This window comes from Plenodomus lingam (genome assembly GCF_022343315.1).
Source record: "Plenodomus lingam strain CAN1 chromosome Unknown contig_19, whole genome shotgun sequence".
Classification (NCBI taxonomy): Eukaryota; Fungi; Ascomycota; class Dothideomycetes; order Pleosporales; family Leptosphaeriaceae; genus Plenodomus; species Plenodomus lingam.
In genome coordinates this window covers 1,117,876-1,130,325 of record NW_027093936.1, presented here as the reverse complement: position 1 = coordinate 1,130,325, position 12,450 = coordinate 1,117,876, and the positions used below count along the sequence as shown (strand labels likewise).

The 12,450-nt window shown below is 53.2% G+C and overlaps 6 protein-coding genes across 6 annotated transcripts; 2 read left to right on the top strand and 4 right to left on the bottom strand.

Moving 5' to 3' along the window:
* Window positions 1–623: 623 nt before the first annotated feature.
* ALTA5 (ribosomal protein P2) lies at window positions 624–1,285 on the bottom strand (the record flags this gene model as incomplete). Its single annotated transcript, XM_003839011.2, has 3 exons — window positions 1,126–1,285; window positions 860–1,071; window positions 624–806 (listed from the first exon to the last, which is right to left on the bottom strand). The coding sequence occupies exons 2-3, from the start codon at window positions 1,016–1,018 to the stop codon at window positions 624–626; spliced, it is 342 nt and encodes a 113-aa protein (XP_003839059.1). The 5' UTR covers window positions 1,019–1,071; window positions 1,126–1,285.
* Window positions 1,286–1,339: 54 nt separating this feature from the next.
* On the top strand, window positions 1,340–2,651 carry IAQ61_004406 (uncharacterized protein; the record flags this gene model as incomplete). Its single annotated transcript, XM_003839010.2, has 2 exons — window positions 1,340–1,530; window positions 1,587–2,651. Exons 1-2 carry the CDS (start codon window positions 1,525–1,527, stop codon window positions 2,649–2,651), a joined length of 1,071 nt encoding a protein of 356 aa, XP_003839058.2. The 5' UTR covers window positions 1,340–1,524.
* Window positions 2,652–3,125: 474 nt separating this feature from the next.
* Window positions 3,126–5,090, top strand: IAQ61_004405 (uncharacterized protein; the record flags this gene model as incomplete). Its single annotated transcript, XM_066096337.1, has 1 exon — window positions 3,126–5,090. One exon carries the CDS (start codon window positions 3,126–3,128, stop codon window positions 5,088–5,090), a length of 1,965 nt encoding a protein of 654 aa, XP_065953655.1.
* Window positions 5,091–5,158: 68 nt separating this feature from the next.
* Window positions 5,159–7,122, bottom strand: IAQ61_004404 (uncharacterized protein; the record flags this gene model as incomplete). The annotated part of the gene is made up of 5 exons (XM_066096336.1): window positions 5,159–5,386; window positions 5,449–6,056; window positions 6,187–6,423; window positions 6,504–6,608; window positions 6,729–7,122. 5 exons carry the CDS (start codon window positions 7,120–7,122, stop codon window positions 5,159–5,161), a joined length of 1,572 nt encoding a protein of 523 aa, XP_065953654.1.
* Window positions 7,123–7,630: 508 nt separating this feature from the next.
* On the bottom strand, window positions 7,631–8,224 carry IAQ61_004403 (uncharacterized protein; the record flags this gene model as incomplete). The annotated part of the gene is made up of 1 exon (XM_003839007.2): window positions 7,631–8,224. The coding sequence occupies one exon, from the start codon at window positions 8,222–8,224 to the stop codon at window positions 7,631–7,633; it is 594 nt and encodes a 197-aa protein (XP_003839055.2).
* Window positions 8,225–8,635: 411 nt separating this feature from the next.
* Window positions 8,636–12,283, bottom strand: IAQ61_004402 (uncharacterized protein). The gene is made up of 4 exons (XM_066096335.1): window positions 11,794–12,283; window positions 11,580–11,720; window positions 11,501–11,514; window positions 8,636–11,447 (listed from the first exon to the last, which is right to left on the bottom strand). Exons 1-4 carry the CDS (start codon window positions 11,827–11,829, stop codon window positions 9,377–9,379), a joined length of 2,262 nt encoding a protein of 753 aa, XP_065953653.1. The 5' UTR covers window positions 11,830–12,283; the 3' UTR covers window positions 8,636–9,376.
* Window positions 12,284–12,450: the final 167 nt, after the last annotated feature.

The window sequence follows — 12,450 nt, the reverse complement described above, 5'->3', positions numbered from 1 at the left end:
TCGGAGGGGTCGCAAGGTAGTTGTCGGTCTGTCTTGAAATCGATATTGCGGAGTGTGCTGACAGGAGGGTGCTAAGCGAGCCAAGACGCGCGAATCTAGGTCACGTGCGAAAGGGCTCTGGAACATCACCAAGGGCACCATCGTTGGACAAAGGATACAGCCTCTTTTGTAATTTGCGTGAAAACGATGTACAATTCTAATTTCAGATTTGATTGAGATTCCATGTATGAATACTGCACCGGGTCGTGTCTGACCGTGACTGAGGCTCCCAGTGCTTTTCTCTTCGCCCTCGCACCCTGAGGAATAACGCAAAAATTAGTCAAATGAAATTCCCGAATTAAGTTTCCGGTTACTGTATGGATTTCTGCATCATTCCAATGGTCACTGTCAAACTCACGACAAAGTCTCACGAAGAGGAACAACATATCACTGAGGGTGCATGGCATCAATTCCGGGTGTCCTAACAAGTGCATAGAATTGCACTGTTGTGAATATTTTCTCCTCCTCCCATCAACCGCTCGCACGACACCGCCCAATGCTCGTAATCGTTCCGCATGATTCTCGTGATAACCGAGAGATTGACCAGATCATACTTCGTAGACGTGTGACGCATGACGATACGCTTAGTCGAAGAGACCGAAGCCCATGTCGTCGTCGGACTCCTCCTTCTCCTCTTCCTTCTTCTCCTCAGCGGCGGGCGCGTCAGCAGCACCACCAGCAGCAGCGGCGCCACCAGCGGCGGCAGCACCGCCACCGGAGCCACCAGATGGAACTGAGGCGAGCTTGGCAGATCCCTCAGAGATCAGCTATTGTGTGTTAGTATACGATCATGATAATGCGCACCCAGAACAATGCTAACCTCGTTGATGTCCTTGCCGTCGAGCTCGGAGATGAGCTTATCAAGACGCTCATCGTCGGCCTCGATGCCAACAGAATCAAGGACGGCCTTAACATCGGCGGCGGAAGGGGAGGCGTTTCCACCGAGACCCAAGAGGAGGTATGCCGCGAGGTGCTTCATTTTGACTGTGTTGGGTGGTCGATTGGGAGGAACAGGAGTTCAATCGATTTAACCTGTAGTTATAAGTATTCGCCTTGCAAGTATTGTATGAAGGGGAATTTGCATACCGTGATAACGGAGACTGAAGCTTCAAGTTCTAGTCGTGTTTGTCGTGCGTAGGAAAGTTCGGTCGCTTGCGAATATTGATGTGGTGGGATTTCGACGGACCAACGCTAGACCTATCTGGTCAAGCGCAGATCGCCGCGTTCAGACACGTGATAGGGCTTGGTCAAATAGCGAAGTATAAAGCAACCTGTCTGCGCCTTTGCTTTGCGCTCAGTCTCCTGGCCGCCCACCCATTTAATATCTCGTACTCGCCTCCCCGTGCGCCGTCTTCGTCTGCGCTTTCCTCCGCGCCCCCCCCGACTACATATACCGGCGACTTTTCCACTTGGAAAGCATGTACAACTTGCTCTCACATCGATTCGGCTGGTAACACTGAGTCAACCGCTTATCAGTCGCCCAATATGAGTGTGAGCACTGCGCGCCCAACCGCGCCCTTTTCTGTATATTAATGTACTCTGTTTAGGCTTTCAGGGATCTGATGTCTATAGTAGACCCTTCAGCTCCAAAGACATCCACTACATCCAAGCCAGTCGCACCCGCTGGAGCGTCCAAACCGGTGTCGCGACCAGCTGGAGGGGCAAACGGTGCTTCGCCGTCGCCTCAGCTAAAGCGCAAGGCATCTGGTTCAGTAGAGAGCAGCCAGGCCAAGATTCAGAGGAAAGAAGCTGCTAGTCAGACCACAGCGAACGGAGTTGTACGTTCCACGTCAACACCAGCGGCGCTGAAACCGACCCCTGCGCCGGTCACCACAGTTCCATACCGTGGGACTGCAGCCCCATCCTCCATGAAGACCACAAGTCCGGCAGTACGCAAGCCTCCTACACCAGCAAGCGCCCCAACAGCCGCTTCTAAGGCTGCAGCTCCAGCTCCGAAACCCGCTCCGGCATCCACTGCAGCTCCGAAGAAAGGCTATTTGGCTCTATTACAGAAGGCGAAAGAGAAGGATGCGACAAAGCCCATTGCCCCCCCTATCAAGCACGAACCAACCAAGATTCTAACGAAGAAAGAGCGGTTGGCCCTGAAGGCAGAGGCCAGTGCAGGTGCCAAGGGAAAGAAGCCTGTTGCTGGACTACCTTCAAAAGCAGTTGATTCCAAGGCCGATGCATCAAAGCGGAAGCCCATTGAAGTCGGCTATCAAGGGACAGCGCGACCCGCCAAGAAGCCTGTCGAGGTGGGTTATAAGGGTACCGCTCGACCCGCTAGTGCTCCAGCATCATCAAGTCGGAATGGCACACCGGCTGCAAAGGCTAAGCCGGCTCCAGGCAAGGGACGCTACGATGGATACGCCGATTGGGATGAACTCGATGATTTGGAGGACGATGAAGAAGACTACGAATCCGATGCCTCCTCCGTCATGGAGGGTGGTATCTGGGATGTCGAACAAGAAGAGCAACTTGCCCTTAAGGTTGCAAAGAAGGAGGATGCTGAAGCGCTGGCCGAGGAGATGAGACTCAAGCGTGAAAAAGATGCTCGGAAGCAAAAGCTGTTAGCCATGTCAAAGGCAGCTGCAGCAAAGAGGAGATTTTAATATTGGGCTGGAGTAATGGTTTACGACTACACGGACGGGCATACCAGTTTTGGGGCGTTTCATTAGCATCTGCATAGCCATGGGTCAGCGGAACAGTATTTGTTTTCATCAAGGCGCATATTTGTTTGTCCATACCCAAGGCCATAGCCATGCCTTTCAAGTGAGTATATGACTTCGACTAGTGTAGAGTATCAAGGCTAGCAGTGATCAAGCCTCTAGTCTCAGAAAGGAAGATCGGTACATACATTCGCCTCTTCGACCACAACCACGCCAGAGTGTGAAATGTCCGGCATCGAACGCGTGGAGCTTTCATTCACGATCCATGCCCTTCATGCTTTTAGCAGCACGAGTGCCACTCTGGCCAAGTGGACGGTCGCTAACAAACCAAACATGTAACAACAGCACATTAACAAACAATTACGACTGTCTGGCATTGACAGCTCACAGCCCAACTCATAAACTTCGTCGGTCGACATGATCACCAAGCACCCATACAACTATACTATATCCCCCTCCACTTGCCAACATCCTTTAGATAATAACGCCCGTAACGCCAAAGACATGCCCGCATTCCTAAAGCGTCTTAACAGTCGGTTCTCTGGTCGCTCTGAGCGTACCCACTCCTGTTCAACACCATCGCTACAGCAATACGTAGGCAGTGCGAAAGCTGGCGACGATGGCCGTTACTCTACCGACACTATCTACACCAAACCAAGCAGCAGCCGCACTTCCCTCGTAGCACTCCCTGTAATCACTGACAACGGACCACCCGGCCGCAACCGCTATGTAGACGACGACATCTTCTGGAACAGCGTGATGCTGGAAGCCGACCATGATCCCCCGAGGCACTCATCGTTACCCATGAGTCCAGGGCAAAAGCCGGGCTTTTATAACATCGAGACAGTGACCAATGTAGACGCGAAGGATCCGCTTCGCGGATTTCAGGACACAATGAGAGAAGAAATCCACAGGGAACACTGTCCCAAGCCACCTATACGACGACACTCTGCTTGGCCCACAGCTGGGCTTGGAGAAAGTGCTATTCCTCGCGATGAGATCAGGCGGAGTAAGACAAACAACGATCTCATCGTCATAATGGCACGGCCTCTAGACAGCGAGCCTCCAGCGCAAGTCCCACCATTTCCTTCCGGGCCGCCTGCTCCCACTGCTGTCGATGTTTCCTCAGTTGAACATCTAGATCACGCTTATGATCCACCATCGCGAAGAGCCCAGTCGCCCCCTCACACATCCGCCGAACAGTGTGTCGACGATGAGGAGGCTCGGAATAACGAAACACTGACATGGAACTCAGTTCTTGGTGAGATTTTAGCCAACGGTGCACTGAATCCATTCATGAGAGAGCGAGTCCATGAGCGCGTTAAAGCCAGCTCCTTTACTAACGGTATCGGACACGGCAAACGACCCGTGACAGCCCGAGCAGCAGGCCTGGTGCCGAACTTTAGTCGCCCTGTATACGGAAGCGGATTCTACTCGAGAACGAGTGTAGAACCTCCAATGAAGATAGATGAGGCACATGGGCCAAGTCCCGTAGGGGAGGATTCTAGTGAAGCTGCGCCAGAGAGCAACCTCCCTAACGGCACTCATTCCTCCGACAACCTTTACCGCTCTCCCACTCCTGCATCTGACTTCCCAGCCAATTTTAGTGACCTTCTCACAGAACACCTCACACCCGCCGAATTCTGCCTCTATAGCCGCCTCATTGGCCTCCCCTCCCCCTCTCATGACCCAACCAGCCCATCCTCCTCCTCAGCAACACCCCTCCACGCCCAGCTAGTCCACAGCCTACACACGCTCCTCCTAGGCCTACAAGAGCGCAACAACACGCTCAAAGAAGACCCCAAGCCGCAGCACAGCAGCAACCTCGAAGCCAAAAGCACGGCAACGCACGCACTGCAAGAAGACGTGGCGTTCCGGGAGGAGCAAATCATCGAGCTGAAGCGCTGCTTCGACTATGCGATCAAAGTCCTGCAAGGCTGCTGGGCGCGGGAGTGGGAGCTCTGGCGCACGCTGGCGGATATCAGGAGGAGGCATTTGGCAGCTGTCGGGCTGCTGGGGAGATTAGTTTCGCGGGGGGTGGGGAGGAGGATTGGGGAGTTGGCGGATGAAGAGGGGGCTTTGTATCGGGGGATGCCGGAGGGATATCCGCGGGGGTATGATGCTCGGCAGCTGGGGTGTGAAGACTGGGATGAGGATGATGAGGGGAGGGGATCTGGGCGACGCGGTGTCGGGGAGAAGGAGTTGGATGCGTTGATGTTGATGGCGAAGCAGAATGTGGAGATTGTGAAGCTGGATGTGGGCGAGGTTGTGTATATGATGCGGGAGTTTCGGTGTATGGTGAGGAAAGCGGGGAAGAAGATGGAAGAGGAGCGGGAGCGTGAGAAGGGGGAGCCTGGGGAAGGGTCGTTGAGAGATGCTTGAGCTATCTTTTTTTCTGTATATGCGTAGTGTCAAGTTTTGAGTTGGAGTGCGTGCATGCATATACCAAACTATAATCTTGACGGTTTATCAAAGCTGAACAGCCCTCTTCCTTCCTTCTCTTTATCCTGCCACACCCATCCAGTCTTGCCCACGATCTCCGACGCGCCACTAGCCATTTGTCGTAGCGTATTCTCATCGCCATGGTTCGCCAGAAAGCGCTTTCCATCACTCTTCAATCGTCCAACAATATGGCCTCGGAGTGGACTCCCATCTCTCTCAAACTCGACCGTGTATGTCTGTAGCTCGTCAGCCTCATCACCCATTTTAGGCCTCTTAAAATTAGCCAAAAACTACATACCTCAACAATAGCATCACCTTCTGCTTTCACTGCCAATTCTGGAACTCCCACATCAGTGATCTGCTCTGGTAGCGGATTGACCAATGGATACCCCCCTTCCTTCCTCGGCTCATTTGATAATACAATGGCACACTGATAACTCATGACCCCACCATTACACAGCACAAGCCCCGTTTTCCCCTTGCTCTCTCTCAACGCCCTCGTCATGGCCGTGAGCGCGTGCATACTGTAATTATTGCCCGCGCCACCAAAACTCGTCAATCCACCCAACAGCGTCAAGCTCTTCTCTCCGCCTAGGATCGGTAATCCCAGATGCGTAGCAACCATCTTGGGAACAATGGGGAAACAAGAGTATATATCCAGGAGATCGATGTCGGAAGCCGAAATCCCAGAGAGCTCAAGACAGGTGTCGATGGAGCGAGATATACTGGGTGATGTGTAGAAGTTTGGTCGTTTCCAGAATTCATCGCTGTCTTTTGTGCTGGCGCCACCGAGGGGGTATATCCATTTTGAAGCTGGGATACCGAGGGTGCGGGCGAAGGAGGTGGATGTGAGGATGATTGCTGAGGCGAGGTTGACTGTGTTGAAGGCGTTCATGAGGAGGGGATCTGTTTGAATTGGGTAAGCAAGTCATGGCGACATGGATGCGAGTACGATGAAGCAAGCCTTTTATGCATCCATGCGTGTTGTATAGCAGAAAAGTATAGGCCGGGGAATTGAAGCCAGAATAAAACATACATGGAAAACAAATCATCCTGTTTCTTCCTCCGACCGTCCCAATAACTTCCTCACTATCTGCCTTTCCCTGATTCCATGCAAACTCGTTACGCTCTGCCACTTTTGAAAATTCGGCGTAGAGTTTTGCACTCTCGATGTGGTTCGCTTGCACACTTTGTCCACGGTGAGCACGAAATGCGTTCTCGTAGAGGGGGTAAACGTGTATCGGTGCGCCAATCTGATGCACCGCGCCCAGATCTATATATCAGAGCAGGTGAGTGAGTGAGCGAAGAAATAGAGCCGTTGCTAACGGAGAAAAGAGAAGAAGAATCACATACTATTGCCTAGATCACGACCGGTAGGTGTGAAGACCGAGTCTACGGCTTCAGAAGGGGCAGTCCAACCAGGTGGGGGAAGTTTCCGAGCTGCTGCACATGCGGATACTAGGGAATGCCAGAGTAGAGGTTAGCAATATATTCCTGATTCAACTTCCTCCCGGAACAAGATAAAGACTGAAAGAAAGAAAAAAAGGAATAAGAAATAACGAGTAGAGAACTACTCACAAGACGCCAACGCCTCCCCTCCAGTAACAACAGCAACCCTACACTCCCCCCTCGCCACCCTCTTCGCCGCCTCATCCACCAACTTCCCCGGCTTATCCCCCCCATGCTCCGAATACCTCTTCCACCCCACCTTCGCCCCAACCTCGAGCTTCTCCGCCAACAAGCCCGGCAAATCCGGATACGGCCACGTCCACGTCCTCACTACGTCGAGACTATCAATCGCAGCCTGGAGCTCCGCCACCGACGAGGAAGATGGAGGAAAGGCATCTTGCAAGGCTGCGTGAATGGATTCTAGCATGAGTATTGCAGGCTCTTTGGCGTCGGCGAGGGCGGTTGAGCGGTTCTTGATGTCGCCGACTCCAATGATTATGGGGATTTCGCGGGTGGTTGCCATGGTGGAGAGTGTCTTTGGGGAGGGAGTAAGGGTTGTGTTGGTGCAATTGTTCTCTGGGATGTAGAACAACTTGATGACCGTGGGCGACGGTAGCTTATATATCTATACTTGATTCATGTTTAGGAGCTTATGATCAGGACCAGAGGATATGGTCATTTTGGCGTCCGTAGACGCGCTTTTGAATGGGGATGAGAATGGGGTTGTGGTTTGCCGAGGTAACTTTGTCAGGATTGGGATGTTGTTGTTCGGCGCTTTTAGTTGCACTACGTACGTACAGTCTGTAACATCTGATAGTATCAGTATGGCGCAGGTACAATTGATTTGTACATGAAGCTGCGGTTAGTTGAAATTGGTTGGAACGGGTACCTTTATAGCACGCGGTGCAGTTATCCAAGTAGCTTGTTATTCGCATTTCACAATCCAATCAACCAAACACCACCACAAAACCCAAGAGCGCACAGAAATAAATATTCCCATCCCGCATATCAACCATCCCACCCCCCTCCCTTCACGACCCAGCACTCTCCCTGCACCTAACAACCGAACCCTTGAAATACCTCCGATAGCGTTCAAAACCAAACCCACCCTCCTCCAACTCCCCACCCTCCGGATCCCCCGCCCAACAAACAACCCGACACCCGCCAACGCGCTCCCCGCCCTCGACCAACACCCGCTCACACGTCTCCCAGCGATACGCCGCCGTCTCGTACGCCGCGAGCCGCGCAAACCGGTCTGCAGAGGCGACGTGCCAGAGGACGCCTGTTACTGGGACGCTGCCGGTCAGGCTGGGCAGTAGGGCGGGATTGATTCCCCACATTTTGATGCGGTAGCCGGTGAGGGTGGCGGGTTTGGGGGAGGGGGGTTGGGGCAGAGCGAGGATGGATTGGAGAACTTCGGGGTCCATGAGGGAGCCGTAGAAGAAGATGGGGAAGGGGTGGAAGGGTTCATTGGGTGGGTTTGAGGTTGGGGGATTGGGGGGGTTGGTTGTGGGCTGGGAGGATGTGGGTGGGGGAGGTGGAGGGGGTGGACGTGCTCTTGAGGGTTTGAGTAAGGGTGTGGGTAGGGGTGGAGGGGGTGGAGGAGATGGAGGTGGAGGCGGCATTGTGGTACTTGGGATTCAAATCTTTGTCTTCCTGGTGAGATGAGGGTGGATGTGGATGCGGATGTGGAGGCGAAGGCAGAGGAGCATGGCCCATTATTGAAGCTACTACCATAAGCGCCAAAGTGCACATTCGCATTTATGACAAGACCGCTCTCTAATATTCAATATTACAACAAGCAGCTCACCGCAACTGTTTCGCTCCCCAGCTCGCATGGCGCTTATTGCGGCGTAGCCCAGTTATATCCCACATGCACTGCAATGGTAGTAAGCCATCCGCGCTGGCCCCTCCCAACACCACACCACACCACACCAAGCATCTAAACAACAACCCTCTTCTAATCCCCCCAAAACAAGCCCTAAAAGAGTCTTGAAGAAGCCACAGACCCTCTATCCTCTTCCCTCCCCCCCCCCTCAACCCCACAAACCACAAACCACAGCGCCAAAACAAGATCGCCCATCCACCCCAAAACAACAACAGCAAAGCCCTTCAAAAGAATATGCACATTCCATACCATCTCCTCACCCTTGCCCCCTGATTATCCCATCCATGTCTGCAAGTAATTACAAGCACAGCAAGAAGCCGTATCCTTCTTTCATCTTTCTCTTCCAAACTCAAGGCCCAAGGTCTCGAGGCCGGAGGAGCGAGACCTCGATCTCGACGTCGGAAAGAAAAAGCAAGGAAATAAGAAGAAAGCGGGAGAAAGCGACAGAGAGAGGAGGGAAAGAAAGAAAGCGTCACTATACACAAGCACACACGCCCGACCTAAAAAAAACATAAAAAGGCCAGACAAGGGGGGGGGGGTCATCCCAAGCCACAGGATAAAGAAAAACCAACAACAATGCTCGCTGTGGATCTCTCTCTCTCTCTCTCTCTCTCTCTACATGTATCTCCTACCCACCCTCACTCCCAAACGTGTCCCATGCTAACAACCGAGTTTTGAATCCCCTCCAAAATTCCTCATAGTGTCAGGTAAATAAACAACAACCGGGAAAAGGAGAAAGAAAGTCCGAGGAAAAGAAAACACCCCCCCCCCAGAAAAGTAATACATGTTCTTTTCCTCTACATGCAAGTCCCTAACCTTTCCTTCTCAGCAGCGCCCCAAATCCTATCAGAGAAGATAGTAATCCATCCCCCAACCGCCCTTGTTGTGTCTAGAATTTAAACGTACTCTTCTTCCTGCCCAGGCTAAATCGATTCTTATTATGAGCCTCCGGAAGAGACGGCGGCTGTTCGTCGTGACTATTCTTGTGCCCATGATCATCTGCGCCATCGCTCTTGTCCGCTTTTGCCTGCCAAAACTTTGGTTTGCCTTTTAGACTGATGCTCGTGTGCCGGAAGCGGCTCAGACCACCTTTGCCTATGCTCGCGTGGCCATTGGCCGGTTTATCCGATTCGGCATGGGCCGTTGTCGTTGTTGTGGAACTCGTTGTAGCGTCCCCGTTGGATCCACCAGTCGTCCCTCGTTTCTTCTCTTCCTCAACCGCGGAGGCTTTGCTCGCTGCTAGGGCGGCACGTAAATCTTCTTCCTGTCTCCTGTAGTTTTCGCGGCGTTGGAGCTCCATTTCTTTGCGCTTTTGCTTCATTTGCTTTTCGAGTTCCTTTTCGGCTGCTTTGCGCTCCTTTTCTTCTTTGCCGCTTTTGCCAAAGAGCCCCAGGTTGCTCTTCTTCGGGGCGAGAGCGGGTATGGTGGTAGAGACGTGTTGGACCGGCTGGTCTTGGGTGTCGGCTTGTACGTGGGCGAGTGGTGGTGCGGTAGCTGCGTGATCGAGACTAGCGAATTGGTCGCCTTCTTCAACTGTGGGCGTGGTGGCGTTGTGAAGCGGGTGCTGCACGTAACCGTTTGCCAAGCCATTAGACTTTGGTGTTGTGACTACGGCTGCTTCTTGGTTCAACTTTGTAGCCATTTCTGCTGCTGCGAGACCCTCTGCTTCTTGTTCCTTCATCATGGCTTCTTCGGTGGTTTCCTGGTAGAAGAGAACGTAGGCGCACGCGAGGACGTTTTCGCCGCCGAAGAAATTCCGAACGTAGGCTTTGTCGACGGGCTCAACCATTTCGTCGTCGAAAAGTAGCCAGCCGCGATCCTGTGTCTTGATGATTGACACGTAATGACCGTGATAGGGACCGCCGCCAATATGCACCACGACTGCGTACAGCTCGTATAACCGATCTGGATCCTCGGCGTCATCTGTCGTGTTGAACAAGCGCAGGTAAAATGGATAAACGACGCGGTGGAACAGCTTCTGCAACCGTTGCAGATCCTCTGTATATTTGAACCTCTTTAAATGCAGTGCCAAAATCTTTGGTAGTCGCTTAATCTTCATGCGCTTCTCCGCCTCTTGTAAGCCACCACAATTGTCGCAGTGAAACTTGTTACGCTCGCACAACATCTCTTCCTCGGAGAATTTCCGTAAACAGCTGGTCACGGACGAGTGCTGCTCGAGATCGACGGACAGATCCAAGAAGATCTCGTCTCGTTGGGACGTATTCTCGCATGTCAGACATCTAGTCTCTGATGTCAATGTGCCTTCAAAAAGTTCATGTACCCAGCCAGAGTTCACCTTGGTGGGCGCTGGTGTATCTCGAGCGACGACCTCGCCGGAGGTAGTTGTGGTTCCGTTGGCCTCTGATTCGCTATTATCCATGATGCGGTTCTTGGAGTAGTGCTCGACGTTCTCTACCACCTCGTTTAGCAAGAGATTTAAAAACTCGTGTGCATCTTGGTGCATTGGTGTCCGAAACATTTCGTTGTCTCGCCGCAGAATCTCGAGGAGTTTGTGAGGACTGACGACGCCTATGCGTGATCTGTGTGCGATGACGGCCTCGAATATGTCTTTCAACGAGGAGAATAACGAATCCTTCATGCCATAGGCACTTGCATTTTCATAGTCCATTTGCAGTACAGGGCCTGCTGCCAACGCCTGCTTCTTCTTGTACTCTGGGGAATCCTTGTTGTCTTCCGGCTTGGTTCCTCCAGGCTGGTTCGGGCCACCAGGGGTCGTGGCTGGCTTCCCCGGTGTCTTGGACGTCGGACTCGACAACGAGGTCCGCGCAGCCGGTGACAGCGCCGAGTTTTGGCCATTGTTGAGGTTCGTGTTCAATCGAGGAAGCGCGGCCGATGCAGGCCGCTCAAGCGATTCTGGCGGCGAACGGGCGGGGAAGTTGATGACCTGTTCCCGAAAGGGGGCCGAGTAGTATAGGCATTGCACTATGGAGTTGCAGTAACTGGGAGAAGGGTAAGTGAGGGACACAGGCGATACAGATGGGCTAGATAATACCATGTGCTTCCAAACTACAGGGTGGGTGGGTGGTCAGCATACAGGCGTGGCAGAGGAGGAGAAGAGCGACGGGACTTACATTCTCAAAGCCAAAGAACTTGTCGCTGCCGTCGGTGCGCAATGGTCCAGCGTTGGCGAGCAGCTTCTCCAGCGGTGTTGGCTCGGGCGCGTTGGGGTCCTTCTTTACGGGTGCGGTGCCGACTGCTGGACTTGTGGGGGCCTGCAACAAACGACGTCAGTGTCGGCCATTTGTACGCCAGCGCGTGCGGTGGGGGCGCGCGTTCAATACATACAGCGCCCGATTTGAGACGGCCAAAGAAAGAGGTCATGAGTGCTTGGCCGGGCTGGGAGGGCAGAGGACGGTGGGACGTGCAAGAGTAGTCGGAAGGGGCATGCGGCGCAGTCGCTGGTCAAGCAGCGGACAGGTGGGCGTAGGCAAACTGGAGCGAGCGGGCGTGGACAAGTCGCGGAGTGTGATGGTTGGCTTGGGGGAGGGGTGTGGGCGTAGGCGTGGGTGTGGGTGGATGTGGGTGTAGGTATGGGCGTGGTGTGTAGAAGGAGCATGGGGAGAGAGAGAGAGAGAGGAAGAGGAAGAGAAATGAGAGATAGAGCCAGAGAGGGCGGAGGAGCAGCAGTGCAGGATTGCGCTTCACGGTACGCAGGCCGAACGCGAGGCTTGGGCAACTAACGGCATCTACAGCAAGATGGGGATGGGAAGGCCGACGCGCAGGGCAAGGTTGCTGCGAACACTCGGTATATTCGGTATGGGGACTGGGGTCTGTTCTGTACAATGATATAGTATCATGGAAGCTGGTGTATCGTATGTAGCCGTTGGAACCACTTGGCATTCAGCCGTTGAGACTTGATTGGTTGAATGGACGATTACGTGTGACTTGCTGAGAAGTGGGCCATTCTATACCTGGAATACGTACACACAAATAGATACATTA